This window comes from Toxorhynchites rutilus, chromosome 3 (assembly GCF_029784135.1).
Source record: "Toxorhynchites rutilus septentrionalis strain SRP chromosome 3, ASM2978413v1, whole genome shotgun sequence".
Lineage (NCBI taxonomy): Eukaryota > Metazoa > Arthropoda > Insecta > Diptera > Culicidae > Toxorhynchites > Toxorhynchites rutilus.
Window position 1 is genome coordinate 269,116,167 of NC_073746.1, and position 17,161 is coordinate 269,133,327.

Here is a 17,161-nt window from a genome sequence, read left to right on the forward strand (position 1 = left end):
TGCGCGCAAAACTCCCATCGAACTCGTCATTGATGAGAATCGTTCGGGATTCGGCGATTCGCGGCTATTGAGGGGGCAAGGCGAAGCGAAAAGGCGCGAGGGAAAGAATTCCGTGCAGCAGTGTACCGACCAACTTGGCAAAAGAGCGAACGAGCACTGAATTAAGTGCTAGCCTGGCAATAAGAATGGGATGCAGTTGTGCATGATATGCTACACCGGCATTGGCTTCTTTTCTGATCCAGGAACACGAGTGGTGTTAAGGGGGAAGGAAAAAAATGCGATCATAAAATTGATACGAAACCCGGGGAATTTCGTTAGCGGGGAAAAGGGGATGGTGGTCAAATGAGAGGAGAGAAAAAAGAACTACATCACCTTGCACATAAAAATGGTAAGTGCACCCCTCCCACCACGCATACGGTAACCTGCTTTACTGCGGCCACGTTGAGAATCTGGTTTGATATGAAACTGGCCCGAAATGCATTACACACCTCGAACAAAACGAACCCTAAGCCTTAAAACTTTGACGGCGCATCGAAGCCTGCCATATCAGGAAAACAAAAACAGTTTCACGGCGATAAACAGCGAACTTCCCATGCAATGCTACAGAACCCGGATTCGTGTGCGACACGAAACAAAAAATCGGTCGCTAGGGCTGGGAGAAATGGGAAGAGTGAGGTAACTTTCAAAGTTTGTTCAAGGGACACACGTATAAACAACAATTTGCATTTCCTCACCTTACTCCCCGTCCTACAGAGAACCGGGCGATATTTTCTTCCTATGCAACCGTTTATATGCTACCTACTTCGTCACATATTGGGAGGGGGGAAGCTGGCAGTGCAAAATTCTTCACTAAGGTGAGTGTGCTGCGTGCAGCGCCGCAAAGAGAAAAATTTCTATCCACTCACCCAACCGCGTGGGTTCTCGTACTTCTCGATCGTTCTGTATATAATAATACGATAGACGGATGTGGTACCCGGTGCTCTAGCGTGGTCCGATGTTGTGTTTTTGGTTGGTCTTTCGATTCTACATTGATTATGTTTAATGTTTAAATTTGTCTTAAATTTTTCGTTTGTTTGTTTTGTGTTGTTCACGTTTTAATGAAATAAAATTAACATTTATTATTACTTCTGCTGCGAAAGGATTTCGACAATTTACATATCAATCGAATCGAATAGACGGCGCCAGTGGTTGTGTGGTTAGCGTAACAGTCCTCACAATCCGATCGGCCTGGGTTCAATCCCAGCTGGCATCGTTGGGATTTTCTGAGGCGAAAAATCTCTGGTTACGCCTTCCTTCGGAGGGGAAGTAAAGGAAGTTGGCCCGGCTCATGAGTTGTTGAGTCTGATAGGTAGGAACAGGTGGAGTCGCCTCCCTGATGTCGGTGATTGGCACTGCAGTGGCGGAAATAGGCCAACGAAAAATAAGCGAAGATAATCGAATCGGAATCGTATTTCTCTGAGATTTGTTTGATATGCTATGATATGCTCTAGCCTGTAAATGATTTAAACTGATGAAAATTAAAGCATTTCCAATGATTGCACTTGACTTATGTAGTTATGTAGACTTATGTAGAACACTGAAAGGAAAAAACGAGAAGAGAGTATTTGCGATCTAAACTCCACCTTTGGACGCATACATCCAGTGTAAAATGAATGTGTAATCCTACGTCAACAGTGCGGTCGTGTGTTGTAGATACAACCCCCTATATATTTTTTTCGATCTTTGATGTGTATTTCATCGTACTACATTGGTATTGTGTCAACTAATTACCAGTCGCATGCTTTCTTCAGTTTTTTCAAACGCGTAAGTAGGAACTCAATGCAGGAAGCAAAGAGTAGATTTTACGATCTGCGCAAATGAGTAGGTGAAGTTTTGAAGTGAAAAAAATCTGATTTACTTCAAAGTGTAAATTGTAGTTTGTTTGCAACTGACGAATAGAGCAGAAAAATAAATTTTCGTCCATTCCCATCCTTCCAACAAATGCAATATGATGTGCATGACATAATTTTTAAATAGTAACAAGTTTGCACAGTCACGTGCAAATGGAAAAGCAACATGTCCCAACGCCTTCTTCTTCTTCAATGGCACTAACGTTCCTAGAGGAACTTCGCCGTCTCAACGTAGTATTGCTTGCGTCATTTTTATTAGTACTTAGTTAAGATTTCTATGCCAAATAACACGCCTTGAATGCATTCTGAGTGGCAAGCTCTAGAATACGCGTGATCACAGTGCAAGTCGGAGGAAATTTTTTTGACGAAAAATTCCCCCGACCAGAACGGGAATCGAACCCGAACACCCGGCATGTTAGTTATGACGCTAACCACTCGGCCACGGGTGCACATACGTCCCAACGTACAGCATTTAAATTGGAATCGTCAAGATTTGAGTTAGAGAAAAAGAGAAAGGGAGAAAGAGAGAGAGAGAGAGAAAGTAAGAAAGAGAGAGATAGAGAAAGTAAAAAAGAGAGAGAGAGAAAGAGAGAAAGAAAGGAGAGAGAGAGAAAGAAAGAAAGAAAGGAGAGAGAGAGAGAAAGAGAGAAAGAAAGGAGAGAGAGAGAAAGAAAGGAGAGAGAGAGAGAAAGAGAGAAAGAAAGGAGAGAGAGAGAGAGAAAGAGAGAAAGAAAAGAGAGAGAGAGAGAGAGAGAGAGAGAAAGGAAGATAGAGAGAGAGAAAGGAAGATAAAGAGAGAGAATGGAAGATAGAGAGAGAAACGAAGATATAGAGAGAGAGAAAGGAAGATAGAGAGAGAGAAAGGAAGATAGAGAGAGAGAGAGAAAGGAAGATAGAGAGAGAGAGAAAGGAAGATAGAGAGAGAGAGAAAGGAAGATAGAGAGTGAGAGAAAGGAAGATAGAGAGAGAAGAGAGAAAGATATATATAGAGAGAGAGAGAAAGGAAGAAAGAGAGAGAAAGTAGAAAACGTTATCACATGTTCGGCCAGCGTCGACGGTCACGCTACCGTTTGTTAAAATTTATATCCAATTTTTGTTTCTACATATTTCGTTAATTTCCAACAACTTTGCCGTACATCATTTAACCAATAGCGGTGGTATCAAATTTGGACATGGGTATCGTACTGGTTGGATTTTTTTTTACTTAAAAAAGCAGTGATGTGTAACTTTGTGAGATTACGGAGGTTTTTTTTTGCAAACTTCTCATAACTGTTTACTAAACAATTATTTTCATATAATAAATATATGTTATAACTTCCATTCACGTGTTATCTTTCGAAACAGTCCCTAAAACGAAGTCCTGGATGTATCACAAAAATAATTGATTTGGTGTCTTGTAGTGCCGCAATACATGAAATTTTCCATTAAGCGTATCTCAAGCATGGGTGACAACTTCTGTTCATACTGCGTACCGTTATCTTTTATTGATAGGAGCACCGTTTTGATTCGTGAACAAGTTCACTAGACATTAAAATTCGCTTAGAAAAAGTGTGAACTGCTATGTTGTTGCATAAAGTATGAGATTAATATACATCCTTGATGTGGTGGCTGAGAGCAGACGAACGATCGGAACGGTAAAAAAGGTATGGTGGCTGAGAGCAGACAAGCGACCGCAAAGGGTTAATCTGATATACGATTTTTGGCAAAAAAAAAGTTGAAAATTCTGGATACGCTCTTATAAAACAATTGCATAGAATTAAATCATTGGATTCATCAAAAAGCTACTATATAAACTGATGCCAAAAGACTTCGAAGAGTTCTTTTGCATGTCTGAGATTCTGGTCTATGTCGTATTTGCTCAAAATTGCATTGCTCATAAATCGAAGGAAACTTTCATGTCATTTTAACGAACATACCAACGTTTGGGAACATGGTTTAAGATTGAGAATACGCTGGAGATCGATCAATCAATTTATTGTTTTTGATATTTTTTTAAGTTGCAATTATTTCTCTTGATGTTTTTCTCATATTATTTTCAGGCGCTCGAGAATCTTTATAATATATCTCCGTTTTACCGAGAGTTCTGAGCCACATTTTGGTAGTTAGATTGGAAAATCTCAGTTATAACACTTAATTAGAAAAGACGGAACATAGTTCCGTTTTTTCTAATTAAAGCGTAAGAACCAGAATATCGTAGAACCTAGGCAATTTGGTTGTGTCGTTTATTATTCCTGTGGATAAAAAATCATCTTTCCGAATCTGCAATTGACAAAGCATGGAAGAATAATTGCAGAAAAATATTTCCGATTTATCATATACATGAACTCAACTATACCCGAGCAAGCTAATTGCTTCCAAATAAACGCTTTCGCCCGCTGCTATGAATCAACCCTTTTTTTCACTCTTATGTTTGCTCCCTTAGAATGCAAATCCTTTCAATTTTCCATATACTTGCGATGAAATGGCTTCCCAAGTTTACACTGTAGTCGATACGTCACACTCTCTCCATCCGTGCACTACATGATAAAGCTTTTTTTTTCATGTTTTGCATTTCTAATATGTCCTGCCATTGCCCCCTGTGCGGGTTGACGGTATTGTCAACCGCTCACGTTAAGAGGTTGAATATGCGCAAAATTGCTTGTTCACATATTATTCAACCCTTGGAGACACCTCGAATACACCACCCCAACTAACAAATGACGCCAAGTTTGGCGCTCTTCGAAACAGCGGCGCACTAAGACAGTGGTGAAAGCAAATTGTCAACCGACAGTAGGTAGACTTTGAGAAGAATGAGGGGGTGGAGTGACGGAATCAACGACGAAAAAAAAAGATTACGTCATTTCGCGTTCTCTGCCCACACAAGGCAACGACACCTAAGAGCGACTGCAAAAAAACGGCGGCGATCTGTCGACTGTGAAATGATTTAACAACTAGAGCCATGTCTCGGCTCAAACTTTACCAACGAATTATAAACCACAGAAGCAGTCGGCGAAGAGGGAGACTTACACGTGAGTTGTGAAAAACAAACCCCTCAAACAGAGCGACCACGCAGGAAAACATTGCCTTTGCTAAAAGAAAGAAAATTTGAAACGTCACAGGAAATTTCTAATGAGATTCGCAAAATGCTTTTCAATCTACAAAGAAAGCGTTGGCAAGAAGTATTTATGTAACGTGATTAGGCTGCTCAGCTCAAGATTTCCTTCGTTCGCCCACTTGGCTACAAAATGCTACAAATTAGTACTAACACAGAAGAACACTCGACTTCTCCCATTCACATGGTGGTCGGCTCTTGTTAGTGGGTGGGAGTTTCCTCCAAACCAATGAATGAGAAAGTGCCGACAACGCTCGGTTACTGACGGTCATGCCGCTGTTTGCTCAAGCACTGGCACATTCACACCTGGTTTGACTGCATCCGAAGCGGGGTTGGTCCTTAACACTTTCGTCGCCCCATCACCCAGATATGGGTGACACTTTCCTCGTTCAAATTGTATAGGATTTATAAAAGGAATTTGATGGAATAGGCACCTAATTGTAACTATAGGATATGTAGAAAAATAGTAAAATTATAACCATATCACTATAATGTTTATACTATACTTTTTATTAATTTATGGTGCGGATGGTTTGTACTGCAGCTTTTTGCGAACCCCATATAATATGACTTTGGCATGTGTTATTGTTGTCAATTCATCTTCAAATTGAATAAAATATTGCTAGATCATGTAAAAGTTGTCTACGAACTACTTTGATCTTCATTTAATAGTTTATCCGCAAGTTTGGCTCCGATAGAAACTCAGAAAAGTCGTTTTGTGCGACGAACGTGTTAAATGAAAGGGTTGAAAGCACACTTCAACTGAACTAGTCACAAAAAAAAACTTTAGCAAAATGAGTAAATTCTATCCAACAGTAGTAGGTGACTGACGGTGGGTGGGAATGCATTTTGCCTGAAAAATGTGTCTTGTTGACACCAAAGAGCGATGAAGTTAGCCATGTCTGCAAACGAGGGAGACGTGCAACACTTTCCAGTATGGCGTTGGTTGTGTCATAATCAGGGTCGATGTTACTTTGACCTTTCGGTATAACACAGGGTAATTCCGGTATAATGTAACTTGCAGGACATAATTGTAAAGAAAACGGTATGCCATATATTTCATGGATCAAAGTAGTCTAGAAAATGAAAAATAAATATCGATTTCATCAGAAATTTTTTGATAAACATGAAAAAATCGAAAATTCGATCTTTGACTTCTTCATTTTTTAAAATTTTGAATAACAGTTACATTTTAACGTATTCTAGCCAACCTTCAGTTCAATCAACAGTATAGCAATTGACTAAATCTCAAATAACATTCCTCCCAAAAACACAAAAATTGAATGATCGATCCGAAAAAGTTACCAATACGTATGAACACATTCCTAAATTCACACAAGCTCTCCCGGCTTTTTATAACTTCGGATATTATCTAACAATGCATCTAAACGAACAAAAACTTTTCTGAGCTCAAATCCATCAAATTTGGTGTCCCTGAAAAGGGCCGTTGGCTATATGCTAAGGTAATAGCTCGCTCTCCTTTGAAGTCCTGGGCAATTCCACGAACCAAACGCTACAAAAAAGTAGCTTGTGGATCAGCAATTTGATCGACTTCTGATAGCGACAAATTTCACACAAAGCGACGGTTCCCGGTCGGTAGCGATATAGCTTCCTCACACTTCCTGCGGCTGGTGCGCTTTTCCGAGCTGCTTTCGTGGTGCCTTACCACCGATAGATTTACGAGCTGTCTGCTTGGTCCCAATCAAACGAGTCCTCACGGTGCGAGAGTAGAGGTAGAAACGAACGAAAGCAAAGGAAGCGTCATGTTTTATAGCCATCCGTTCGGTTCAACTGCAGAAGAGGAATGAAATTGAAAAAGAAGACCATAATGCATAGGCATCTGAGTGCGACCGTCCTCATCTTACATCGCCGCATCATTTGAAGGGATTTCCAGAGCGTATGCGAGTTTTTATACGGTTTCAATAAGCTGTTTTCTAAGCTATTGAAACAAGTTTTCGGGTCAATAATTAACAATCATATAACTCGTGGACATTTTGTCTTTCGAATGAAATGATTATCATACCACTCCGTTCAGCCGGAAAAGAGGTATTAACGTTCAAATCCTTGCAGTCCGGCGTAACTCTCTCGTTTTCGAAACTATAAACTTACACCCCGGTACAGAAATGAAAGACGTAGTCCTACGTCAAAAAAAAGTTGTGCGGTAGATAGTGACCGCATAAAAAAAGTTTCCCCCAAGAGAATAACTCAAATCCACGCCGTTCACCGTTCGATTTCCTTTTGTTTCCCTGCTTTTCGGTTGCGCGTGGCTCTGTTGTGCTTTTAGTTGCATGTCGAAACTTGTTGCTGTTAGAAATCATTTCATGTGCAACTTAGAGCATTTGATGGAATGATGGGAATGATTTGTGAAGTGGATAATTTAGACGCAAATGTGCTTTATTCGCACTGAAACCGTCGAAAAAAACAAAATGGACCATAACTTTGTTAAATATGCTTCGCGCAAGAACAAAAACCGCACAAAAACAGGTTTTCCTGTATTCGTTTTCCGATCGACAGTTATTTGCATAAATTACCTATATAATTTTCGAGTGCATGTGGGAGTAGGTGCGGCCAATTAAGAGTAGATTCGCTGCAAAAAATATAGGGTCGGTTCAGGATCATGGGGCGTTCGGCTTAGGACCACTTTTTTTGGAAATATAAGAAAAGAACTACCGACCAGTACGAACCATAGTCTAAGAATGCCGAAGCCACAAAACAATGATTTTAGGCGAATGGCCGTTGCAATTTAGGGGGTCGGGTCAGAACGGAAATGCACCGAATAAAAGATCGTCTCTAATTTTCGTTAATTTAAACACTAGAGTGAATCGTAATAAAAATAAAAAAAAAAATAAATCATCGTAAATCACCAAGATCCTTTTGCAGTTTCAACGTTATTAACAGCTATCAATGTGCTGATTTGACACCTTTACTGAAGACGCAGTCCTACGTAAAAAAAGACGTAAAAAAAAAGAAATTTACATATGTCGAGTTTCGTTTCAAAAAAGAGAAGAAAAAAATAGGGTATATGAGGCCAACGATGAGTTTTATTTTGTAGTTATTTTCATTGCTGTGAGTGATTTTACTGTAAAACTAATCTAAAAAATTTTGAATTTATTTAAACAAATGTTGAAATTTTCCTATGTATATTTTCATAAATATATGGAACAAATAAATTACTGCGGATGCAAATCCTCGTTCTCGAGACCACACCTTTTATGGTATAAATAAAAAACGCACAAAATGTGCCAGTGAGAGAGTTATTTTTTTCTGTAATTAATTCTGATTTTTCTTTCGCTGCAACCCTTTCGCCTCTGTTATAAACTAATTAAAAGTTCTTTAAGGTACACGAATCAGAAACCAGCAAAAAACGAGAAGGAGGCAGCAGGAATATGCGCGGCTGCACCGCGTACATACTTTCCAATGTTTTTTTGCGCCCTCGACAACCGGCGTTGACGGCGATGACCTTTTTTATTCTGGTTTTGCGTGACGATTCTTCAAGTGGCTTGTTTTTTCACCCCGGGCTTTTATTCCCAGAGGCGCTCGATGCACGCACATTATGTATATGTAAATATCGTCCCCGGGATCGCGCCATGTTCCCGGTCTGAAACTGCAATTGCTTGCATACCGTGCGTTGTGTTCTCCACTGAGGGGATATGTGTGTGTGTGTTGGTTTTGTGTGTGGGGTGGTCATAAACAAAGAATAATTGAGCTTGTTTCTTTGAACATTCAAACTGTTGCCTCGTGGTTCAACGCCGGTTTTTTTTGCATTGTTTTGTTTTTTTCTCTACACGGAAAACCCAAGAGGAGAATGTGTGTTCTGCATTCTATTCGCTGTTTCCATTGGCCAGAAAGTGAATGTGAGAATTGCCTCCGGGTTCTTCGGTGCTGAGACGCACGTCCAAGGTTGATTTGAATCATACCGAGCTGTCGATCTAAGAAGTTCAAAAGACTGCGTAAAAACACAAAAAGACGCAGTTTAATGCAGTTATTTCTGTCTGTATATTTGAATAACTATCTAATCCCCCACTATAAGGATTTTTTCAAACAATTAAATTAATCCTGCTTTTTGTTCCTCTTTTCAGCATGCTTCCAATTACTCGGAAAACGGTGAAGATGACGATGATGACGAGGATGATGAGGACGACGATGACGACGAGGAAGAAGACGATGATGACGATGATGATGATGACGACGTTGACGAGGAGGATGACAATGATGATGACAATGATGTTGATGGAAGGGATGACGATGCTGATGATGGCGACGAATACAACAAAGAAAACGGGAGCGGTTCACAGAAGAATGCCAGATTACAAACCGAGCGTAAGGATGACGAATGCGTTTTGTATGGTGCCGACAGCAAAATGTCTAGCGGTAACGGAAAGTGTGTATCGCAAACACCAGTCGGAAATAGCTTCGAAATGAAGCCATCCTTGCTGTCTGCTGTGAGTTCGTCGCTAAGTAAATCATTGACAACCTCGAAGGATTCATCATCTCAGTCTATTCCCAACGGTGGTTCAACGAAGGCTAGTTCTTCCGCAGAACGTTCGAATCAGACAGTGATGGAAATGAATTCCTCCGCTGTCGAAGCACCACCAAAACCGAAAAAGAAGTCGGTGACGTTTCACAGCACACTGGAAACAAGTGACGAAAATATGGTGAAGAAAGTTTACAATCCAGCCACTGTACCTTTGATCCCCATTATAAAGAAGGAGTGCCTAGCACGGCCTATTCGACTTAAGAAGAGCTTCAATCGTAAGATGAAGAAACGTCTCCAGCGGTTGGCAATGCAAGCAGCAGCTGCCTCCACCAAATCAGAATGCATCGTACGACCTTCCCGGTTGACGGAGATTGTGCAGAAATCCAACAAGCTGGATGAATCAGCTCCATCCGAGCCACAGTCATCCAACTTCTCGGTTGGAACGAATAGTTTGACGTCAGAGGCGGCACAATCCAGCGCTTCCGATGGACCTTTCGGTGCGAGCGAATCTTCGGAGGCGCGTAATCTCGAAAGTGGTGGAACCCAGTTTGGTGATAAACGGTTTATCCTACCAAAACGAAGTGCTCATTCTAGTCGTGTGATAAAGCCCAACAAACGATTCCTGGACGAGTTCGAGCTCGAAATCAAAAAGAAAAACAAAAATCTTGCTGCTGCGGCGGTGACGATGGCCGCTTCCTCTGGCGCCGGTGTTTGCGCAAGTGCTGGTGGCGGCAAGGTTGCTAATAGTGGTGATACAAATGGTGAAAAAAGTAACTTCTTCGGAGATAAATTGTTTAAAAATGAAGTGAACCAGAAGAATGAAAACGCCACTCCCGAGGCAAAGAGTGCCGATGAGGAATGCATTGACAAAGCAGTGGATGGAAAAAAGAAACGAGAGAAGACAAAGAAGGAAGGTGAGGAGCAGAACAAGAATGCGGGGAAGCTGAATGGAAAAGGTAAATATTATTTAATAGTATTTCATGAACAAAATATTTTTATTCGAAGCAATACCCGGTTGATTCTACACTTTCGCTCATCGCTCAGGTAAATTGTGGATTTTATCCATTTTTTTTTCTTTTTTGTCGATAACCATTCGACGACCATTTTTCGACATCTTTTTATTCGGCGAAGTGTTGATCTGCAAGTGCATGTACCATTGAACCAAAGAGCTAATAATCTGACGGGACCAGGTCTGGAAAATACGCCAGGTGCAAGAACGTTTCCCAGATAAGAGGGTTTATTGTATCCTTTTCGGTGTGCGCCGGTGCGTTGTGGTGTTGTAATATCACTTCACATTGTCTTTGGGCTTCACTCCCCGTAATTTTTTCATTTACCATTTCGGTAGCAAATTTGTATTCACTGTTTCACTCTGTTTTAGTAGCTCATGGTACACCATACCCTCTTGGTCCCATCACACACCAAGCATCGTCTTCCGGTCGAAATGATTTGGCTTCATGTTCCGTCTACACAAGCGCATCACTTTCTGCTCAAGTGCATGGTACCGTCGATGGGATGTGTCCTTGACACTCTCTATCGCGACATAGGCGCTCCTCCGTTAGTGATATCCCTTCAGGTGACATCAGAGATCCACTGCTTTCCCCGGTGCGCAATTCACCCAGGTTATTCTCGCCGGGTGCGAGGAAAGCGTTCTCGATAACGGTCCACTGGTTTTCGATATTGCCACCAACCGGTGCCGTCAAGGATCGGATCCTGAGTTCATCGAACCTTTCAACAACGGGGTTCCCGAGTTGGCTATGTTTTATCGACTCCCGAGCTTTTCCTTCCGCCGCAGTTTCGCCATACAAAGCTGAAAATTTCACCGACGAGAATATGAGCCGTTTTCACACTTCTCTCCTAGACCATGGCGGAACATGACACGCTCATAGTCCGTGTTGTCAGAGCCAATCTTCGCATTGGAGTCGCCCATGTAGATCATCTTTGGGGATCTTATCCATGATAGCATTCAGTTGGCTGTAGTAGCTATATTTTTCCTGGAGTTCGGTAGCATTGGTAGCGTCTGAACCATGGTATGGTTGCGCATACGTGTCTTGTATCTTGTAACGATCACGTCTACAGGGTCCCATTTCAACAGTTTTTCGTAAATGTGTATGATCTTACACATTATCTCGTATGCCAAAGTATAGTAATACCTGTTTCGAATGAAGTCTATGAGTTTGACCAAGAGACTTTGCTAACCCCCAGAATTTACAGCTTCATGTGCATCACCTAGCTAGCCATTTGAGCTAGCTTACTCTACTGCGCCAGGGTCGAAATTTCCATGTATCAATTTGTGTCCGTTGTTAAGCTAAATGTCGTTGCAGTTAATCCAATTTATTGTATTTCTACCTCAGGTTGCATAATAAATTTTTTTTCGAGGTTTAAACGTTAGTAGTCCATGAACCCCTATCCTCTATGACGAGACCAGCATCTTCAACCATTTCATTTTCAACCGCTGGATGGATGCTACTCAGAAGTTGCTTGGGCCTCCCTTTCATGGTGAACAGACGCTCGGTGAAGTTTACTAAGCGCTACTGCTACTCAGACTGCGACACGCGGCGGTTAACTACTTTAGAGTCCAAACGTATTCATAAGCAATAATAAAATAGATTATATCTATAAGAACATAACTGTACCACCCCTGTTATCAACCGAATTCAGCAAAATCGCATAAAGAGTACACTGAATGTCGGTCGGAACTAGCAATTCAGTCTGATTATGCGAATTTCAACGATCCGAGTTCACTCAATCTAGATTTCAGTCATTAATTTATAAAAAGTTATGAGGAATCGAAAAATCTTATAAAATTGGCTATAGAGAAAAATATACTACAATTTTCATTTCACGAATTCTCTCAGGCCACTAAACTTAAAGTTTGCCTCAATTAATTAGAAATGTATAATAAAAATTGGCCTGAATAAATCTGAAATATGTTCTCACTTGATAAAGTGCGGTAACTGCATGAACTTTTTTGAATAAAATGTATGAGGACTTGAAATTCGTTTCATCCGAAAGAGACTGAGAAAAAATATTTATTGAATAAAAAATGTCGAAAATATTTGCTATCACATTGTACAACTGTCAAATTTTATACCGACTGTTCTCAGGAATTGGCAGCACAATCTCACGTTATCACGAAACATTGTGGTTGTGAAAACATTGTCTATGAATGAAATGTAGCAAACTGTTTAAATTTTCATCAAAAAAAAATCAAACAAATTTCAGAAAAACACACTAGAAAAACAAATATTTTTAAAATTAAATCTCATTTTTCTCAAAAACGTATTTAATTTAAATTTTGCAAAAATTAAATGAATAGCCCATACAATAACCAACAAGTCATCTATACATCGAAAGAAGGGTACTGCTACAGGAAAGGAGTATTCCCAACAAAAACTTGTACATATATTCTTTGAAAAAACACTACTAATGTTCTACTCGTAACATTTTTGTGTGTGAATTCTCGCGATTAGATATAGTGGTTCTAGGATTTTCGTGAAAAGTGGTAATTTTGTTCTTTATCACAAAACATTAGACCCGTATTTTTTTATTTTAGCTTTAGGGTGGGTATCAAAAAAAAGGCTTGACTAGTACAACACAGTTATTTATGAAAAATGCAAATCCAAGATGACGGCCACTACAAAATGGCGGATTACATATTTTCTCAGAACCCCATCAATATGGGTATCAAACGAAAGGGTTTGACTTGTAGAACACAGTTATTTATGTAAAAATGCAAATCCAAGATGACGGCCACTACAAAATGGCGGATTGCATATTTTCTCAGAACTCCATCAATATGGGTATCAAATGAGAGGGCTTGACTAGTAGAACACAGTTATTTATGAAAAATGAAAATCCAAAATGGCCGCCACCGCAAGCTGGCGCCATATATATTTTTTTCACAACCCCATCAATATGGGTATCAAATGAAAGAGCTTGACTAGTAGAATACAGTTATTTATGAAAAAAGCAAATCTAAGATGGCGGCCACTACAAAATGGTGGATTACATATTTTCTCAGAACCCCATCAATGTGGGTATCAAATGAAAGGGCTTGACTAGTAGAATGCAGTTATTTATGAAAAATGCAAATCTAAGATGGCAGCCACTACGAAATGGCAGATTACATATTTTCTCAGAACCCCATCATTATGGGTATCAAATGAAAAGGCTTGACTAGTAGAACACAGTTATTTATGAAAATGCACAAAAATGTATCAAAAGAAAGTTCTCGACTAGTAGAACATAGCAGATAATGAAAAATCCAATTTCAAGATGGCCGCAGTCCCCAAACGACTAATTACTTTTTGAATGGTTTCATTCAGCTTGACCTGTTTCTATGTATGTTTGAATGTTTGTTGGGTTGTCCCACATTAATAGAAAATTGATCCCGTTCCTGTTGAATGATTGATCTGAAATTTGGAACATACATTTAATTCTACTGTCATTATAAAACTGCGTATTCCATGATCTTGAAAAATTCAATTCGGCCGCCACAAAAAAGTGGCTGAATGGCTTGATTTGGAGAATACACTACACTATGAACAACATAAATTCGAAAAGGTCGTCGCCACAAAATGGTCGACTATGTATTTTTTGCAATCCCCTCAATATTGGTATCAAATGAAATGATTTGACTAATAGAATACAGTACAGGTCGGACTCGATTATATACAGACACGATTATATGTGATTCGATTATATACAATTTTGGACTCGATTATATTCAGTTTAGAAAAAAAATATTTTTTTTATATTTCAAATATGTCTCATTTCATGAAGAAATGTAACCTTTCAACGTTAAGGTGAAGTTTAAGTGTCTATTACATGTACAGTGGGGTAAAAATCGTGATTTTTGAAGATTTTGATTGAATTTTCACCAGGAATTGTTTATATCTATATTGCAGCCAAATTAAGAAAGATAGAAGTTGTGCGTCAAAGAACAAATTGTGGAGCGGTTGAAGAACTTCATTTTAATTGATAGAAACAATCTAGTTTAATATAAATTTTTAGGATTAAATTAATAATAACACATTAAAAATTACTAACTTTTAAGTGTTTCACTTCCAAAATGTTATTAAAATTCACTAATTTACTTGTTCCACTACTATATCCTGTACTAAATTTTCTCATCTTTCAAATGAAAGCATTAGAATCGTCTTCCGTAGCGTACTTTTTAATGTAGAGCCAGTTTGAAGCAACAGAGTCCGGAACAAAAACAAAGTTTTGTAACTCTGTCATTGTTGAAATTCGAACAGATGCGTAGGAGGATTTTTTTTCATCAAATATAATCGTCTATCACCTCCCGTGAGAATCTGGATAAAATAATTTTTTTCATGTGAGAAAGGTGTTTTCTGACTTTAAGGGGATGAATCAAGCATAAAATTCCTCTTTTATTTTCAAAAAAACGATAAATACATGCAAAAAAAAAGAAAGAAAAAAAAAATGTTTTGACTCGATTATCCGGAGTGAAAAAAAATCAATACTCCGGATAATCAAGTCCGACCTGTATTTCCACTTTTTGAAAATTACTTTTTTTTAAATTCATAACTTTTGAACCACTGAACCGTTTTAGATGATCGGCATATCAAATTGAAGCCAAGCCAAAGAAGCAAAAAAAGATGGATTTTGTTTTCGTAATTATTGATTCTAGTCGTTTTTTGTTGTTTTCATGGCTTTGGACTATAGGGCGTTATATTTTTTCATATTTTTCATGAAAGCTGAAGATTTTTTACCTAACATATCTCGAAATCAAAGATGTATTTTTTTTGTTTTTAGGACATGATTGGAAAATTAACCGATGGTTCGAAAAACAATTTTTCCACCTTTCTTCCATTACAAAAATTCATAACTTCTGAACTATTGAACCGATTCAGATGATCGACATATCAAACTAAAGCTTACGTTATTTTTTTTGAAAAAATATTACTTTTGGAAAAAAAATTCGTTTCTGTGATTATTGATTTAGTCAGTTTTTCATAGTTTCCTCGGCTAAAGATAGACGGCGCTATATTTTTTCTAATATTTTTTTCTGGAAAGCTGAGATTTTTTACATAACATATCTCGATATCAGAGATGCTAATTTTTTCGTTTTTGTGATATGATTTTTCAAATTTAACATGTTTTAATTCTTCGTTCAATATTCCTATGTGACTGGACTAGACCTATGCGACTAGTATCCAGTCTTCCCACACGTATAATATTTCTTCGAAGAAGGTAAGCTTATTGGCTCCAAATTAATATGTCGATCATCTAAATCGGTTCAGTAGTTCAAATGTTATGAATTTTTGAAAAAAGGTATTTTTGGGAAAAAGTTCAAAAAATGATTTTTCGAACCACCCCAAATTGGAAATGGTCACCCTAACGAAAAAATGAAAAAACACTGGACTAATATTTTCAATAAAGAACAAAACTACCACTTTTCATGGAAATCTGAGAACCACTATATCGGTTTGGCATGAAATGGCTGTATATTGTATATTGAGGGAAAATATGAAAATATTATTGATAGAAAAAGTAGAAGTGTAGAAGTGCCCATTTTGTGAGAAAAAATGATTTCAATTTTTAAAATGATTTTTTTATGTATTTATTTCAATTTGTTTGATGTTTTTTAAAGAAAATTCGCTGCTCTCCACAAATGGTGACCGAATGAAGACGTAATTTTTCTTGTATCACTTCTCGCTCTGCACTTGTCTGTGCAGTGGTTTTCGCTATAGTAGAATGGGACGATATATGCCGTTCAAACTTGTATGCAGGCTTCGAAAATGATGTGCGATGTTTGGTACAGTTCGGATATGCAATCAACAGTCTTCGTTCCTCTCTTGGTTTAATCATTTAGTGTAACACATGGGATTACTGTCATTCATACAAGTATCTGAATGATCCACTTATATTTGGTTAGGGGAACCGCGGGTAAGACGAACAGTGGGGGCATGATAGACAGGTGGTTGATTTGTATAGTTGCATTATGAATTTCAAATTTCTGTAGATGGGAACCCCTTCTACATGCTATTCTAGAATATTTAGACGATCCTATGACAATGAATACTGATCAAAAGTGGAATAGGGAAACAAAAACCGAAAATCAAACATGATTCCGCGTGTGGATGTAAATTTTCCAGCTTCGATATTAAGCATTTTGAGTGGTTTAATTGCAAAATTGAATTCGCTGATGGTTATATTTCGGTTTGTGACAGAGAAGCGATATTAGGTATGTACGGAAAAGTAAATCCTTTCGTAAGTGGTAGGGGAGATGGGGGGTAAGACGGACATGTTAAGGAAAACTTCAATTGTATCTTTGGAAACTCATGTTTTCAAAAATATAAAAGCAGTTTCTTACAGTTCAATATACTGGTTTTTGAAATAACTGGCTAAATGTTTTATAAAAATGTGTTTTCCATGTTTTTTATTGAAATTAAAACAAGCGGAAAAGTACAACATTTTTATCGGTGCGGGTATAATGGACATGTAGTGGGGGGGATATGGACAGGTTCATAATATGCGAAGCGTAGAGGTTTATCGCTCGCGAGAGGAATAATTTCACTCTCTCCCAGTGTTATTGCGTCCGGTAACTGAAATAGAACAAAAAGAGAAAGCAATATAAAAAAGAATTCAATCCCTTCTGCCCTTCACTTTCCATCATGCATTGGATGTGATTATGGATATGACTTATGGATAAATTATTGAAATAATTGCACTGGTTGT

General features: G+C 38.6%; 1 protein-coding gene across 1 annotated transcript in view; it reads left to right on the forward strand.

The window, feature by feature from the left end:
* Window positions 1-17,161, forward strand: part of LOC129774683 (histone-lysine N-methyltransferase trithorax) — a 100,355-nt gene that overhangs the window by 60,341 nt on the left and 22,853 nt on the right. The window contains exon 2 of the mRNA XM_055778524.1: window positions 9,060-10,413. Coding sequence (XP_055634499.1) covers window positions 9,060-10,413 — 1,354 coding nt within the window. The remainder of the gene's footprint in view (window positions 1-9,059; window positions 10,414-17,161) is intronic.